This window comes from Bicyclus anynana, chromosome 4 (genome assembly GCF_947172395.1).
Source record: "Bicyclus anynana chromosome 4, ilBicAnyn1.1, whole genome shotgun sequence".
Lineage (NCBI taxonomy): Eukaryota > Metazoa > Arthropoda > Insecta > Lepidoptera > Nymphalidae > Bicyclus > Bicyclus anynana.
The window spans coordinates 10,043,978-10,063,456 of NC_069086.1; the positions used below are offsets into that span (position 1 = coordinate 10,043,978).

The window sequence follows — 19,479 nt, forward strand, 5'->3', positions numbered from 1 at the left end:
ATAGCAATTGATTCATTCACTAGGATATCTAGATAAATAATTTCAGTAAATTCAGTTAAATTTTATGAAACTTTAAATGATTTTATTTCTTTAATTATAGATTACGAATCCCCTAAGGCAAAGATTAGAAGAATATTTCCAACATGCATGGAGTTATACGAACGGCATCGATACGTCCAGCGTTTTAAAAGGATTCCCTGAATGTCTTCAAGCTGATATTTGTCTTCATCTAAATCGTAACTTGTTGGCAAGCTGTGCCGCTTTTGATGGTGCTAGTCCTGGTTGTTTAAGGTAATTCTATTAATATTATAAACGCAAATTTATTTAAGCGTGGATGTATAATTTATAATTGGTCACACTAAACCTACCGAAAGATTTCTGTATCAAACTGAAAAATTACTGTAGTATTAATGGATCCATCAGTACTACAAACAAGGCGGAGGATAAAGCAATGTAGTCCTAAGCAAATAATTTTAACACACTAGTCATATGTACAGAATAGTATATGATTAATAACTTACAATTAAAATAAAAAAAAACATTTTTACATTTCAGAGCACTTTCTCTAAGATTCAAAACAACCCACGCACCTCCCGGGGAAACGTTAGTACATCGTGGTGATGTACTTACGTCGTTATTCTTTATATCTAGAGGTTCTATCGAAATTCTGAAGGACGACATTGTTATGGCCATCTTAGGTAAGTTTATATTCTCAAGTTAAGGCTAGAAATGGTTGATATGACAAAAAATAATGCTTTGCTTTATTTATATTTTGACAATCGGTATGATGATAATTTTTTGCACGTTCTTTCTGTGTAATAGATACAGGTCAAGTTAGTTTACGTTACACGCGTTACATACGTTTTGGAGATTTATCTTGAAAAATCAGAAAATTATTAAGTTAAGGACACTATTATAATAAAGTTGTGATAAGTCCTCATTGAATCCATGGCATACAAAAATAAGTTCTTTGATCTTTTTACAAGTTAATAACTATTTGTTTCTTTATTGAAAGTAATTTTTTTTCAATAAATGTAGGCAAATTAACTGTTTTCACGAAAACATTATAATTTCTTTATGACAATAAAACAAAAAATAAAGTTTAAAATTAAAATGAATTATGGTTTTTTTATGGTTTAAATAAAATACCACTGAGTGCTACATTGAGGACGTCGGGATGAGAAAGTGCCTGTTTTCGCGATCCTTTCACACCCCAATTGGACGCTCGTGTTTCCGCCGAGTTTTTGTGAGCATTAAGATCAGTCAGCGTCCCACATACCCGACCGTAGAATGCACCGTTCTGCCTGTCAATATGCTACAGTCGGGGTGCGTAAAAGTATTTCCCAGCGTCGAAAAAAAGGATTCGGGGCGATAAATATAGCTAGATTTCATTTTTAGAAAACTTTTAGCTGGTGGGAGGCTTTAGCCGTGGCTAGTTACCACCCTACTGGCAAAGACGTAGCGTGAAACGATTTAACGTTCCCGTACGATGTCGTGTAGCAACCGAAATGGGTGAAATTTTCATTCAACGCCTAACAAGTAAGCCCGCTTCCACCCTTAATTGCATCCAGCGGCGTGCACAAGGTTTTTAACTAGGGTATGCACTATAAGTAAAAATTGGAAAATTCCTTGTCCAAGTATGTTTTCTGTGGTCCAACATATGGTTGTATTGAGTCCTTATGGTATGCAGTGCATTTTTGCATCTATGAAATGCACGCTACTGATTGCATCATCACTCACACACAATTGCATACCATCAGGCGTAATTGCAATTAAGGGCTAACTTCAAAAGAATAAAAAAATAAACTTAGCAACCAAAATATACCCAGATTTTCATTGTTTACTTTTGTATTAGGCAAGGACGACATCTTCGGTGAGAACCCCTGTATCCACGCCACGGTCGGGCGCAGCAACTGCCGCGTGCGCGCGCTCACGTACTGCGACCTTCACCGCGTGCACCGAGACGATCTGCTCGACGTGCTCGACTTCTACCCCGAATTCCGCGCTTCCTTCGTTAACAGTTTAGAGATCACATACAACATGCGAGACGTTAGTAAACATCATTATTTTAAAATATTACGAGGCTAAAACTTCGCGACACAACGTTGGATTATGTGAGACGACTAGTTTCAAACCCATACGGGGCCCTTAGTCATGAGCTGGTTCGTGCAACCAAACTGCGGATGACGCACAACGCAGGCAACGTGCCTTGGGGCCCCAACGTCCATCTGCTCTTCGAACTATATGGCCTGCCCATTGCCACTTCAGTTTCGCGACTCGCTAAGCTGTGTCAGATATATATACAATATTGACCAGAAATAAACGTACGTTACTTAACATAAATTACTTGTACTAAAGGTCATAATGTAAACTTGCATCTTTTCAGAATGAACTGATTTTTGATTGCTATTAAAACTGAGGTAATAAAAAAAATAATTTTCTATATATTTTGCCTTGACCGTAGGAAGAACTAGGCGGCATTGAACCTCGCCGTAGAATGCGCTACGAGAACCCGTGCGACGCGAGACTGCTACGGGAAGCCTACGCGCGGACTACGAGACGACCTCACACGGAGACCTTTGCCGACAAGGTGGTGCGTGCCTCACGCTTCTATGTGCACCATATATGTTACTAACATCTTTGGACACGTAATTAAAATTACTATGTACCCTATATGTTTACCGCACTGGTGAGGATTATAGCTTATAAATATTACAATAGATGCACTTTACGAATATATAAAATAGATACTTTGCTTTTTTACTGTTTTTAATAGTAAATGTAAGTACGAGTATTTAAATGGAAATAGTAAAAAAGCAAGCTAATAGGTGTCGTTGGTAGTACTGTGTAATTTGCACTATACTGTATTGGCATGTAGAATATATTGAAATTCCCTTGAAATTTGACACATATTTTAGGTAGAGGTACAAAATACCATTGGTTTGCTCTTACAATATATTACACTTGATTCTAATATCTATGTTGCACATATAGAGACTTTAATAAACTATAGAAACTATTATATTTGCAAAACAAAAATCATTCCACCAACAACAAGACCAAACAACAACGGCCTATTTCAAATTCAAAATATATTTTATAATTATGTTTATTAAAGTCTTATTCCATCGCACTATAAGCTGGTTGAAAGACTACGATGAGATTTAATTTTATTGTAGATATCTTGATTTGGTTTCAGGACTCTCAGTGTAGCGATGAAGACACAGAGTCGCCACCCAGCAGAGGTATTCTAGAGTTTTCTGCAGACAAAGCGGGCCAAGACGTCACACCACTTAATTTTAATTTTAGTAAACAACGCTCCACTACGCTTAATTCAATTACAGGTAATTACTATAAAATAATACTGGAATGTAGTTTTAAGTAATTTATTCTTCTATTAGGCATATTATACGAGACATCACAAATCTATAGGTAGACGCCAGTAGGTATATGTATATCATATAAAATTACATAAAAGATAAGATATAAAATCACAGAAATAATTAATAAATAAATAATAATTAATCGTTGATGTTTTGTAACATACTGGTCGAATGTCGATATTATATGTAAATTTTTCGATTGTCGATTAAAATAGAGATGTGATAGATGTCTGTGTTATTTTGTAATTATAATAAATTCTATATACTAAATATTTATTTTCTAAGAATATCGTAAATATAATATTTAACAATGGTTTAATAGATTAAGACTCATGTGTTTTAATAGTAATATTTACACTTTTGGTTTCATTAGGATCTTAAACAACTGAGAGTAATAATGTTAGAGTCACTGTTCATAATATACATCCTAAAATGATGCTTACTTCTGTTCAATAATAAAACATTTGTCATGTCTCGTCCCTTGTAAATTTATACAATATATTATAGAGTAGATGCACACATATAGCAAATATGGAACGATGTGCAAGCCCCTTTTTTAACTAAAGCCCTTTGCGAACCTAAGTACCTACATTAATAACTTTTTTTATTTGAAATCATCCTTTTAATGACATGACATAGCGTGAATATCATGAATAGATAAATTATTATTTATACGAGTATATGTATAATTGTATATAGTACAAAATAAACCAGTCGGGTTACTTCTTATTTACTTACATATAAGTAGATATATGTATGGAACATTAAAAAAATGGTAAACCAACTATTATTTCAATTTTATAGCTGTATACCTAACGTTTCAAAACTGAATTTCAGTTACGTCATGTCTGTAAAAGAATAGTAAGTTAATTATAAAAAATATTTTTTCTTCTTTGGTAGACTGATACTTACTTACATTTAAAATAGACTTTAATACAAATTATACTTACATAATTATATACAATACATTTCAATTGAGAAGTAACAGAAGAAATGATGAAATGTATCAGCATCCTCCAACTATTATTATCATTTTAATCATTATTTCTTTATTTTTAATTAAAATATATTGTTGAATAAATAAGAAATTATAACGTAAAATTTGATTTACTTTGAGGCAGCATGAAGTGATACGCTTTTTGATCCCACATTTCTCCTACCGGATCGTTAGGGTGGTGCGTGGAACGTGGAACAAGTGGTTTATTTTAATGAAACTTCTATGTCGCGATAATTTGAGAATATTTTCTAATGTTACCATAATTTTTTAATGAGGTTTCGTGTCGCTAGGAATTGTAAATGAGGTTTTAAATCTCGATAATTTTTAAATAAAGTTTTATTCCATTATAAATTGTAAATGAGATTTTATGCCACGCTGATTTGTGAATATGGTTTCATATCGCGATAATCGAAAAAGGATTTATGTTACAATAAATTGAGGTAGTGCTTGTGACTCGCTACATGTCCACGTTCCTTCGCCACTCGCTCTGAGCGCGGCCCTTGTGTGCAGGCATGCTAGCGCAACTAAAACGGAGCTTCCCAGACCTCTACCACCATAAAACTCACCAGCCGCTGCACAACAAATACTGTAAGTATGCATTACGAACTCTTTAGCTGCATGTTTCTATAAACAAACTGCCTACCCTATACTACCAAAATCAAAACCAAGAATGGTTCTCTAAACACACTGTAACCAGTCACTGAACAAACATAAATGTATCATAATAAATCTGCAAATTTTTGCGTTATTTATAACTTTGAAGATTATTTCTGTTGCATATTTAAATTAAAAGACTTGTTAAAGTTTTGTACGTTTACGAAAGGAACTCAAGGAGAAAGGAAAGGTGAAATGGTGTTAAAAAAGTGCACATAGGATTAATTAGAATATATACAACAATGTTACCTACAAATGTGAGTTTCCGTCACTTGACTCGAAAGAATAGCAACGTAATATAAAATTTAAATAACGCAGATTATTATTTTTATTTAAAAAGAATACAATAAGAAACTTAAGCTATCTTATGGTAACAACTCATACAAATCATGCCCACGTGGAATGGTGACAATAAAAAAAATACATATTTGTGTATAAATATTTGTATAAATAAAAATATGTCGCTAGCAGATAAAGGAACGCACATTTTAGTTAGCAAAATATTCAAGCTTGTACAAATTTCAGCTCAATCAACGCCCCAGACGTACCGCGGGCGGGCGGGCGTTCGGCGGCAGTCCTCCGCGGGCCCGCTGCACGACACGTCTCCGCTGACGGGCGGCGCGGGCGCGGGCGAGGCGGCGGTCAGCACGCCGGCGCACAGCGCCACGCTGCCCGTGTCCAGCCTCAGTACCAACCCCAGCTCGTACTACACCAACGCGTCTCCCAGCCCGCCCGCGCCCGCGCCGCCTGCGCCCGTGCACGTCTCGTGCGACGACATCCTAGCGCCGCACGCGCCCAGCGCCGCCGGTCGGGCGTCCCGCTCTGCGCCGCACTCCGCCGTCAACCTGCACCAGGCCGGCCGCCCCACCGCGCTCGCCTTCACACAGGACAGAGTCCAGACCGCCGTGCAGGTGATCATTTGTTCATTCATTGTCGTGCAGCTCACAGTTGAGCATGAGCGTCCTCTCAGAAATAAGAAGAGTTAGACTAATCCACCACGCTGTTCCAATGCGGATTGGTAGACTTCACACACGTAGGGCATTAAAAACATTTCTAGGTATGCAAGTTTCCTCACGTTGATTTTTCCTTCACCGTTTAGGACATGTGATTTTTAATTTCATAAAATGCACATTACTAACTAAAAAGTTGAAGGTGCATGCCCCGGACTAAATTCAAACCTACACCCTCTTAGTCGAAGCTAGAGGTCCTACCCACTGGGTTATCGTGACTCTTAACTGCTTTTTCGTCGATCGGTGCGATTCCTGCCGCTCCCTCCGCATGCAATTCCTGTCTCATGGAACTCGTTGAGCTCTTTTGTACGAGAGCTACTCGTATTATGTAATACTCTATGGATATTGGTATCAACGTTATATTGACCACACCTATGTTACTGTTAATGTAACAAAAGTGTGAGCTCAGAATTATATTTATTTTGTAAAATTGATTAAAATATATGTATGTACTTGAGTTTGTATAAATTAAGTACGTACCTATACTTGACTTTAATATTTTGAGAGTTCTGGACGTACGTTAAGAAATTAAATTTCAATGAAATGTATTTCAGGATGCTCTATCGCCCCAATACCAAAATGTGGGCGCGGCGGCGACCGCGGCTTCGGTGGCCACGATCCTGTCGCGGCTGGAGGAGCTGAGCCGGCGCGTGGCCGCGCTGGAGAGCGGACTGACGGCCGACGTGCGCCGCATCTTGCAGCTGCTGCAGGCGCGCGAGGCACCGCTCCACAACGCGCCGCCCACGCCGGCTGCGCACACGCCCGCCCAACCCTTGGCCAAGCCTTCGCTGTCTGTTCCTCACACCAATGAGGTAATTTAGCCTGCCACACCAATGAGGTGAAACCAACAAAATGCTTTTTACACATTCTAAGTACACTTTGTAATAAAACTCGTCGTACAGAACCAGTGGGAGTGGAACTGGAGCGCCGACCGCGGGCGCGGCGGGCGCGGGGAGCGCGCGGACCGCACGCCTGGGGTGCAGCGCTCGGCGTCGGAGCCGCACGCGCCCGTGCCGCCGGCGCTGCCGCCGCCGCCGCACTCGCACTCGTTCTACAGGTAGTGTGAGGCAGGCGAGACGAGCGCCCCCTGCTCCCGGCCATCGACGCGCTCGCTCGCAGAGTCCGCCTCGTGTGGCTCGTGCGGCGGCTCGCCGGCCGCGCCCGAGCCGCCCGCGTCCACGCTCGCGCCCGCGCCGCGCGCGCGGTTCCACTTCTGCCGGCGGATCACGCGCGCGCGCCCCGACGACGCGAGAACCTTCCTGTGACGCGCTGACCCCACGCGTGGACCAATTTTGTACTTTCGTCGATGCCGACACTGACACGTCCTCGCGGACCGCCGACGACGTCCGCTCGCAAGCGAGTCCATTCGTATATTAATTGCACAGATTGTTGCCGTAGTAAGTAAAGCAAATACTGAAGTGTCCAAGTTTGGGTCGAATAAAAATTGGCCTCGATTTTGAAAATTTTATTCGCGATATTATAAAACGAGTACGTCATGTGCATGTACTCGTGAGTACGAGTCCTTGAGTGTTTTGACACGTAATATTGTATGGATGCATCGGGTTCTTTAAGTTTTACTCGTAGATTAACTACGAACGTTATTAAATATAATAAAAAATATGAGAAATTTATAAATAAATCTCGTGTTTTGGTTGTTGTACTAAAGTCGACTCAGCCCGCGTGAGCGACTCCGTAGATCTGACGAGAGCTCAGTGCAGACGTCAACCGCACAGAGCAAAAAGTTATAAGACTGAGACACGATGTAACGCCGGGAACTTTTCCAGAAGAGAGTAAACGATAAACGCTTTCTACCCGTCCTTGCTCCTTGCCTTTACATTGTAGCTAGTTAATATCTAACACTACTTTGATCAAACATTTTGGAATGCTCCTTGTAGAAGCGCGTTTATGAAAGTTTGCTTGTCGTTATAATATTATAGATGTACGTAAATACCACGTAAACTTCAGTGTTGCATACCATATTAACATTTAAAACAAACTATTGTTAATTTATTTACCCAAACTTCGACTGACTAACGTCTAATTTTAAATAAAACATTTTTCTGGTTTATAAATATAATAATAACATGTACAAGTACCTACTAAGGCACAGTTATTCGAGTTTATTTTATATTTACGTAATAATGTATTATATTGACTTCCGCTCTGTTTAATAGAATATTGCTCTTTGCATTATATATACCAAGTTGTTAAAGTTAACTATACTTGCACGATTTTCAACAATGAAATGTATCATCCTTAATGCAAAAGTGTAACAATATTGTTTTAGAAGAACGATGAAGTTGTTGAACTAAGCGCAACTTTTGTGAGATTTTTTTTGTATCTAAGATTTATTGCTAAATTATGGCTCAATGATTATAATATGATTATCTTTATATTGTATCAGTAGATAATAGTAATGGGTAAGACATCTCGCCAATATAATATCATGTAAGCAATAATAAAAGTACACTAATGTAAGAACCAACAGACTTCATGATTTTCATATAATTACATATATTTGATGCTTGATGTTTAAATTTCAATAATGCAGCGTTAGCATCAAATATACATAGACAAAATATAAATAATATAATACCTACCTATTATACGATAGTCTTAATTATTTTTATGCTTAGGTACTGGAAAATTTTATAATTTGTTATTAAATTATAATAATAATGCAATAACCCAAACTATTCTCTAAATAATTTAATGATTTTAATATAGGTACATTCACACAGTCAGATACGCTAGATATTTGTATTGTGTATATAGGTATAAAAAGTAGCATATCTACTAAAATACTACACTACTCATAAGGGAAGACAAAAACAGCAGAGTCAAAATTGCGAAAGATGCGAATAAATTCGGCAGGATAAAATACCTACCTTTTCAACATGCAATTTTCATCATTCGTAACTAAGGTTTAAAAAATTCCAAACAGCTTTTACTTACATTTAAAATGATTACTCAGACTTAAAAAAATATTTAAAGGGTTCGAGTTTACTAATAGGTTGGGGAAAAAGTCTTTCCGCATGTAGTATGTACTTGTAATAAAATCTCTTTGGTTATATGGCTATGGCCATACTCGTATGTATCTGACTGATTTTGGTATCACTAAAAAGTTTTAATTTTAAAGAGGACAATTCTAAATTCAAATTAGGAAAATGTGTGATTTTCATTTGTTTTTCTTATTTTTACAGTGAGTGAATCTAATGAATAAATTCAATACATTTTAAAATTTTACTACACAAAAAGGTAAAAATGCAACACAAGCCGCGAAAAAAAATTGTGAAGCTTATGTGCCTAATGCAGTATCTGTGAGAGTAGAACAAATTTGGTTTAAGCGTTTTCAATTCGGAAATATTGATATCAAAGATGCACGTCGCTCTGGTCGCCCTGTTACGTACAAAATTGATGCCATTTTCAAGCTATTTTTGAAAAAGTGGAGCAACAATTTTTCAATTTTACGTATAGGTAATGAATTGCCGTATTAGTAGTTATGATATAGCTGGAGAACTGGGAATTGACCACAAAACGGTTTTGGTGCATTTGAAATAAGCTGGGCACACAATAAACCTCGATATTTGGGTGCCCCGTGAGCTTACTAAAAGAAACTTAATGAACCGTGTACTCATTTGAGATTCTTTATTACGACGAAATGAAACCGAACAAGCATTTAACTGGTGATGGAAAGTGGATCACGTGCGAAAAAGATCGTGTTCAAAGGCCGGTCAGGCTTCACAGACTCTGACAGAGGCTGGCGAACTCGGGTTAACTCGCAACAAGGTGATGTTGTCTATGGGATTGGAAGGGCATTCATTATTCATTATGAATTGTTACTGCCAGGCAAAACCATCGTTTCTGACTGTAATGCAAGAAACTGATGAGATTAAAGCAAAAAATTGAGAAAAACGGCCAGAATTAATCAACGGAAGGGGTATGGTTCTTTACGATGATAACAAGAGTTTGGCTAGTAGGTGTTAATGCGTCTACCGTATAGTCCCGACCTTGCACCTGCACATTTTCACCTGTTTCGGTCTCTGCAGAATTCCATAGGCAGCATTACGAGATAACTGCCAAAACCACTAGTCGCAGTTTTTTGATCAGAAGCTCCAAATGTTTATAGCAATGTGATCACGTCCCTACCAACAAGATGGCAAAAACTTTATATGAAAAACCTTTTAAATTTTTATATAAAATGGTAAAAACCTTTTCCTCGACCTAATATACGCCCTTAACGCTATATTTGTTGCTAATATAAACTCGAACCTCTATAGCCTGCGCTTCCGTTTTTTCGCTTCGGTATAAAAACCTCCCGGGGGTTCTTCGGTATAAAAACTTTATACCCTTCGGCTATAAAACTCATAATATTTTATATTACCGTAAAATATCGTTTTGTTTTATCGAATTTTATTTTTATAATGTATATATATAACGCTCATGAACCAGGTAACTTGGCTTAGTCAACTTCGAAGTAATATGATTTCTATATATAACTTTTAAATCCAACGTTAAAAGTTATAGGTAGTACGTTACTAATACCTAGATGTTTCACTCAATATCGTTTAGTTTCTACAAATCTTCTTCTTAATCTTGGATCTTGTAGTCATTTAATATTTTCACTTAACTTGTGTTCCAATTTTAAGTTCTGTATAAATGCAACGTGCTTCGACCAACTTAACACAATTTGGGATAATTCATGAGGGATATATTTAGTTATTATGAGTGAGCAAAATATTAAAGTATTTAATATAAGGCAGGTTGTGACGTTTCAATATAATGAGCTACGTAGCTATTTTTTACATGAAATCCAGGATAATTACCAAACAGCTTTGTCCAATTTTATATAAAAAACGGCGGTATTGCAAGTGGGCACAGAGCAAGTAAGAATCAATTGACTAATAAAACATATTATAATTATATAAAAAGTTAAATATATATTACCAAATTGCCATTTATGCTTTCGCAGAACTTAGACTAGATATAAACACTTAACGGAATTCAAAAACCAAGATTCACGTTAACGTTAGAACCCGCTTTTGCATTAAACGCAGTTTATTTGAAACTAAGGCTTACAATTATTATTGTTTTCAGATAAGCAAGGCAAAATAATTTGAACGTAGATACCTATTAAATGCAAATGTGAAGTAATACTAATGTGAAGGAACCGTAAATTAAATTTATTTAATGTCAACTAACCCACCTACTCGAAAAATCAAAAATATGTATAACCAAGTACCTAATATAGAGTTTAATATAGACATATTCGTAAGTCGGTCAATTGCGAAATGTATAATAACAACTATCTCATAATAACTATTTAATAAAACAAAATGTTTGTTGCTTTCTCTTGTTGGTGTGGAACGCCTTATCAGGCTTGCTTTCGTAGTTGTAGTGTTTAATAATACATAATATAGATAACTATTGTTACCGTAGTGCTTATTTATTGCAAATGTTTACCATTATTAGGTACCAACATTATGTAGCTGCCTATTTAGTTAATAAGTACCTACATAATGATACTAATTGTCTTCGAGCCTTGATTTATTTAATTTATTACACTACTTTTCCTTAACTAGCTAGCTATCATTAACTTTACTTGGGAATTTTTCTCTAGCTCGGGAGCTAGAGGCAGAAAGTGAGAGATTTGAATAGAAAATTTTGGACTGCTGATATTTAATTTTAATAGTAGTTGAAAAATTAGACTTGATACACATTTAGCCAGTTCAGCCAAATCTCAATCGTGCTGTCCCAACGTCGTGCATCACCAAAAGTCACCAAAAAACGCCCTAGCTACTATACTAATACTAATTTACCAACGTACTTTTCGATTTATGGTCTGAGATCCGTCATTAGAAATAGTTATCATCAGTTGTTCATTAGTGCTATGAAATAAATGATAGTTATGTTTCAGTGACACATTGCAAATAGGTTGCCTAGTTAAATTGCGGGCAAAGACATTTTTCATACAAAATCTAGGAAACCGTCAACTAGATAAAAGGCCAACCTAATACAGTTAAATTAAGCATAATGACATTACCTGACTGTTTATATCTGGCAACTCCACAGTTCAAGTGTACAGACAACCTTTACTTCTCAATGACTTTGGGTATATTCTATTAATTAGTATTAAATGCATTTTTTTATTTGACTTCCTTTCCTCATTGGTTAATTTTAAAAAGTTGCCTAGTTGTGCAACTCACTTGCAATGTGCAATATGTGAATATTTTCATCATTTATTTCTTATCGCAATTAAATAACAGATGAGTATATATTTATTATGCCGGATCTTGTATTTTTTTAATGTGTGCAAAAATAAGCACCTACATAACACCCACAACAATAAAATTATTAAACATGAGACTGTTAAATTGATTTATTGGAAATATGAAAATGAATGTATTTTAAGCATTCACTGGTCTCTTAATTGTTGTTTTTTTAATTCCTAGTGAATTATACAGCTTTTAATGGTCGAAATAAAGCAATTTATTGAAAGCGTATTCAATTTTGAGGTGCTTAAAGCTGAAAACTTGTATGGAAACTAAAGTATTACAAATGAGATTTTTTCATCCATTTTAGGTGTTACAGCATTAACACTCTTTTAAAATTGGTCACGCTCACTCAGAATATTATGCGAGGCAAAAGTTATTATCTTATGTTACTAAATATTACATTAATTACTATGCTATATGATAGACAGGAAAAATTGGCATTGAATAAATAATCAGGCAATCTTTCCACCAGAAATATAGTAACATGTGTTACGTGCACTGACCTACTCGTATGTACTTGTACCTAGTGGTGACAAGGTCAGTCATGGCAAAGAATATGTGTGAGATCACCAATGGGACCCCATCGTTGACATAGCTTAGCTCACCTTATCTTTTTGCACCACGGCTTTACTAACATTAATTATGAATACAAATATTGATGCTTTCATTCATACTCGTATATCCTCATATTTCTGGTGGCGAGGGAGTCTTAGGATATAGGTACACGATATTCAAATAAATTTGGTTTCCTCATATAAAATATTAGGTAGACGTATGTACGTTTAAGATATGTGATAGCAATGTCACTGTAAAATATTCATTTAATCGTAAACTGTTTTTAATTAAGATCTTTAATCTTAAGCTTAAGTGAACTTATAAAAAGTTACTCGCTTTATCATTTTAAAAATTGTTGCCTTGAAATAATTTTAGACACAAAAACTGGTTGTTTCAACTTAAATCACACGATAGGGTATTACACGCTTATGAATACCACGATAGAAGCAATAAATGTTTTGGATAAGTGGGTGCAAGTTGCATGAATAGCGTCTGCTCTAGTAAACGAAACGATCTTAGAATAATGTCCTATTTATCGAAGGACTCAACACTATCGACTGTCGAATCATACCACGCGAATGGCCATATGTCTGTAAACAAAAACCATAAAAACCTTGCAGCAAAGTGCCGCCGTAGTACCGTAAAGTAACATAAGGACACGGAGCCCATGCCTTGGGTCGTCGACCTGACAAGAACCCTGGAAGGCTGGCACAATACAATGCTTACACTCAATTCTTGTTTTTTTTATTTATTTATACCAATCTTATCAGACAGTTTTTATTTTTACCATTTGAGACCCACTTGCTTGTATGCTTAAGGACCCCGTCTCGTGTATATGGAGTATACGGCCTTGGCGGCAAAACTCTATCACGTAACTCTTGCTACGCACTACGAGTGGCCACGCTACGCTACGCTGCAACTCGCAGAGAGTTGAGTTCATATAAACTTTTTTTTGAGCAGGTATTCATTTAATTTTCAAAAATAAATAATATTGAGTAAGATGATTTAAGGAGCGTAATACCCTATTGTATTGTAAGTAATAATATTATAGAGTATTTTATTGATAAGTTTAGTATTTTATATGTTAAAAACGTTAGGTAAACGCGCAAATTGTTAAGGCGTGCGTAATGTTAATTAGTAATTTTGTCTGTGATCGAAAATTTATATTGTTAAGCTGAAAGTTAAGCGCACGTAATAATGTTAACATTACTTATTAGGTATTTCGTTGTCCGTTCCCTATTCGTGGCGATGTTTAATTTTAATTTTGTTTAATTTTATTTAAATTACAATTATTTAGATAAGTTTAGTATACCTACATTTATCGACCTAAGCCAGAAATGTTACTTGAAACCGAAACATTATTTTGAAATATTTTGAAATAACTTTCTTTCCGTTTTCGCTTGTGCTTAGACCTGCTGAGATAATAGGTATATATAACTAGCTCCAAAATGCATTTTCAAAGTTCAAGCTACATACATCGCATAACAGCAAAACATTACGTAACAAAATTGCTCAGCATTTAAGGTACTGTTACACATGCTCTAAAATAGCATGCTAAAAACGTGCTATTAAGTATGCACAACACGAGCATCCTTATCATCAGTTTACATTTGCTAGCAATAAGTATGCTATTTTTAAGTATGCTCTTAAATAAACATGCTCAAAGCAAACATTCCAATTACACATGCTAATTTGTAACTATCGCTATCAGTCTATAGTATCGTGTTAGACAGGAAGAGATTAAGGTGAAGTGAATACAGAATAGCAATTCTGATCGACTAGCATACTCAATAAGCAAACCTGTACAGACGCGCTAAAAGCACGCCCCCTTCCACCCATGCAGCAAGTAGCATGCTCATTATTAACAATGTTGCGATACACATGCTAATAAGTAGCAACTGCTCAATAGTAGCATGCTTTTGTGCTTGAAATGAGCATGTGTAACAGTAGTTTTTCTAAAGTCCATTTGGGCAAGTTTTGATGCGTACGTAATGTTAATTAAATTATTGCCATTTACTGAGTTATTACCAAAAATGTAACTGAAGCGAGAGTGCTTGTATAGTGCAGGAGAATCGACGATCATGCAAATGAATCCCGAAGGACTGGAGTTTCAAATAATTGAGGCATCGAAATTTTCCGAAAAATCAGATAAACAATACTAATCAATTAATGTTATTAAGGTTTTGGTTCTCATAGCATAATGCACCAACAAAACATTCGCCTTTCTGCTTTAGAATTCCGCCTGAAAAATAATTAGTGGCAATTTGTTCCATTACATCCTGCCGGCTTTCACAGTCAGGAATAAGATACCTGCCTCTATCTATCTAGAAATCCATAAAATCTAGGTTCCGACTTACCTAGATACTACACGACATTTGATAAGTAACTGCTCACTTCGAACTTTATAGAGCGTGTGTATACGTATTATTATTTAAGCCAGAAAATTTATATAAGCAAGAATATTTATGTGACCTCATAAAAAACATATTTGAATTAAAAGTAAAACGTCAGTTACCGCTAACAACTACGAGCAAAAGCTTAAATTATTTTTCTTAAGAGCGAAATCATTTATAAAATATGATTGTTGTCCCTTATTTTTGTTACGTCCCTAACAAGTGCTTAAAGTTTAATGTTATCCAAAAAAATGAGAGAGATATATATTATTTTATATTTATTTATTATTCTATAAAATACATAATGAAATTAAGCCTAACCATAATGCAACACAAACCACAGTTGGTTTTACTGTGCACTGGCTAATATAATGACTTATACAATATTAAAAGCTAAAAAACGATTCGTTTTATGAAGGTATATAATTATATATATATAAAAACGAAATTCCTATTTGTCTGGTATTATCGAATTAGGCAATACCTAAAGAGCTTTTACATACAATCCACTGCTAATTGCTATATAGATTCTATAGTATAGGCCATCTGGAAAAACGATAATATTTAACTATTTGATTATGTTGACATCATTAGATTATCGTTTTTAGTAAACTATTTTGCGACCAATTTATGGTACGGAACGTTCTGCTCGCGAGTCGCTCTCGCATTTGGCTGGTTTTTCATCTTGGAACTATTCCGTCCATTTACCTATTAATTTCATGAGGACAGATTGGTTTACTTAGTGACGTTACATGAGAATTAATCCCCATCGATTACATGGACATATTATTGTAGTTAAATTACATCCTCCTATATTCAATAATATTGATCGTGAGGTATGTGATCTGATGTTATCTTTAGGCTTAGCATATTTAGAGCTTCACGCAAACACATCGAATTTGGACATACCTACGGCAAAAATCACGTTTTTTTTGCTGTTTTAAGTTGGGTGCATGTACCAATGACGTACCACTATAAATTACCTAAAACAATTCTAACTACTAACTATTATAATTTCTTTGCGGGTAATGCTACATGACTGGCATTGACATTGAACTTCTGATTCCCATAAAACGGTAACAAGGTATATTTTAGTCGGTTAAAAATATATCTACATAAGTTGTATAAAACCTCGCAGAGCATTGATGTACGAGTATAGGTTCTTGCAGAGCCCTAAAAATGTCACTTAAGAAAATGTGGCAAAGAGCCAGATAAACTAAATGTACACATCATTTTGCTCCTCTGTGGTACTTACTGAAGTAAAAAAAATATTGCTAATGCTAAATATAAGTTCTGAATCACGTTTACGTTTTAATTGCATACAGCTTTTGCCAAAGCTTTGCCCGCTTGTATTTATTGTAATTCGGGTCTAGTGTACCTACTAAAATATCGGTAATGCCTATTACATGGTGTTCAATAAGTAATGAGAATGATATATATACTTCTTGGAAAGAAAAAATATAAATACTGGCAAACATAGTTCAGATATCTACAATACTAATAAAGCAAAAAAAACGATTCTATTTTGTTTTTTCTGAATGTCGTCATTCGTTTGCTTTGTGTCAAAACGTGTTCACGAAAATTGAGAAAATTGAAGTTAGCTCGGTAATTAAATATCTCTGCATGAAAATGTGTCTCTGCAAGTGTGGATTTTCATCCTCCTCCTAACAAGTTAGCCCGCTTCCATCTTAGATTACATCATCACTTACCATCAGGTGACATTGTAGTTAAGGGCTAACTTGTAAAGCTTATAAAAAATAAAATGCTGTACGTTGGTGTGCTGAGCTTAAGCGAAGAACAACTCCCACCAATGACGACCCGCGTTCGGGACGCCCTACGCCAGCCGTAACAAATGGTTAAAAATGTTGGAAAATTTATTTTATCCGATCATCGTGATACCGTTCTATTTATGTTTAGAAAAAAGAAATTTTATGTTTAGAAAAAAGATATGCCAAGTGTGTACCTACTCCTAAAAGGTGACTATATGTTGAAAATAAAATCTTAGTCGTTCTCACTACTTAATGAACACCGTAGTATATCACCGTTTTCAACGGGTCAAACGGGTTTTAACAAACTCGCGTTGCAAGTCTACCTAAGTCCGACAAATTGTAGGTAAGCTTTTTAACTTAGAAAGTTGCATCTAAATCGGTTTAATACACTTAGCTCGATGCGTATGCTACGGTATAGGTACGGGTACTGTGTGTTTACAGCCGGACAATTATATGAGTTTACAATTTTATGATAGTGCCTACTTAATTAATTTGAAGGTTAGAGATAAATCAGAAGCTTCAAAGTTTGAATATTCAATCTTACGGAACAAAATATTCTACCAAAGGTATCTATAACTACATAAGTAGGCGCATGTAGGTCCAAACTCCATAATTGCCTACTGTATAATGTACTGTAGATCCTCAATCATCAAAGTGTAATAAAATACTTTGTTAGTAGCGGTTAACGCTCAGAAGATTGAATAAGAATCTTTGGAGCTTTTGAGTTTACCATAATTATGTACCAACCTAATAAATAAGTACCTAATTGTTTAATATCATAAATATCACATTTCCATAAAAACCGCTAATGTATCCTGTTATACCTTGTGTATATATTTTTATTGTTATGCAATAATAACTGTTAAGTCGACCTAGGTGGTGCGAGGCGAGAAAATTAATTTTATAACACTAGCTCGTGGATCACGCTCGCGCCCCCTAGGTTTAACACTAGTTAAGTTTTCTATAATAATAATAATAATCAATTTAATAAGCACACTATTATTTGTTTATAAATTGTACGAGTAACACTTTTGCTTGCTTTCGAATCATATACCTACACTTGGAAATAGCTCTACGGGGACAGTTATCTATGTCGCATTATAATTAACATAATAAGGCCCAGTAGTTCACACTGTAGGCCTATCTGGCTTCAGATCTTGAATTCCTAGGTTCGAGCCCTGGATCGGTCGTTGAAATGTTGAGCTTTCGTGATAGGGAGAGAGAGAGAGAGGTATGTAAGGGTTTATTTTTATTATTATTATTCGAGTATATACTCACATAATAGCATACCTACTAGAAGTGTGATTACTCCTCGGAACTAAAACACTTCCAAGTACCTACTGTAATTACAGTTTTAAAAGATTAAATTGCGTCTATTACAGATATGTTGCAAAAATTGTTTTCTTTGTATAAAAATGATAATTTCGCAAATATCAATGATCTTTCTAGACGTTAAAGTCTATTTTTATATTTTACTAACAGACGCCCCGCACTCGCGTAGTTCCCGTTCCCGTAAGAATGCCTAAAAGAATTTTTAAAATCGGTTCTGTAGATGCAGAGATTACCCCCAACAATACCTTTAATTTTACCTTATAATATTAGTCTAATTAAGAATAGCCGATATTTTATAGAAAGTTCTCTATTTCTAAGCCTCAACAACTTACCCAGAAATTATTTTTAAGTGGGCATGAACTCAAACAAGCCGGATTTAATTCAAAATATAATTGCATAAGTAACTTCCCCGTCTGAGAGAAGTCTAACTAATTATTTAATAAGAACTTTAACTTACTCGTAATCATATCTGCAACGAGTAAATGATATTACAAACTGTGATTCCAGTAGCTTGTTGATTTAATTTATTTATTGGTTTTTAATAATTTTATACAATCCAACTTTGCTTTAAAATTAGATAGCTTTTGTTCAGTACCATGAAATAAATTGTACAATGCTGTATTGTGTGTACTGACGTCATTGTAACTAAACTGAGCACATTAGCCATATTATAGTCGATGATATTTTGAACAGCGCAAAAATAATAATGATCGCTGACGTAATTAAGTTCAGAAAAAAATAAAAATATCACGCACAGGCGATATGTTTGTTGTTTTATTTATAAATACTTCAATATACAGGATGTCCCGTAAATAGCACGACGAACTCTACAAGGTGATTTGAGCTGACATCATGACCACTACTAAATTATCGATAAAATTTTATCATTTTTAAGTTTTATTGATATTTCTAAAAAATATAAAAATCTCTACCTTCAATGCAACTTACTAGACTACCAAAATCTACCTTTTGGCTTCACCGAAGTCAGGTAAAAAGTGGCGTCTACTGGCCTATCTATGTTTCTATGTATCTAGGTATGTTCCATCGTAGCACAGCATCTAAACTACTAAATAATGGTCTAAGTAGTCGGGTTATGCCATAGATTTACGAG

General features: G+C 35.5%; 1 protein-coding gene across 1 annotated transcript in view; it reads left to right on the forward strand.

Moving 5' to 3' along the window:
- Positions 1-19,131, forward strand: part of LOC112043275 (potassium voltage-gated channel unc-103-like) — a 38,678-nt gene extending 19,547 nt beyond the window's left edge. Inside the window, exons 9-17 of the mRNA XM_052891464.1 lie at positions 101-291; positions 556-698; positions 1,856-2,049; positions 2,465-2,593; positions 3,200-3,344; positions 4,891-4,968; positions 5,560-5,945; positions 6,599-6,856; positions 6,947-19,131. Of these exons, the coding sequence (XP_052747424.1) occupies positions 101-291; positions 556-698; positions 1,856-2,049; positions 2,465-2,593; positions 3,200-3,344; positions 4,891-4,968; positions 5,560-5,945; positions 6,599-6,856; positions 6,947-7,105 (1,683 nt within the window). The 3' untranslated portion in view covers positions 7,106-19,131. The remainder of the gene's footprint in view (positions 1-100; positions 292-555; positions 699-1,855; positions 2,050-2,464; positions 2,594-3,199; positions 3,345-4,890; positions 4,969-5,559; positions 5,946-6,598; positions 6,857-6,946) is intronic.
- Positions 19,132-19,479: the final 348 nt, after the last annotated feature.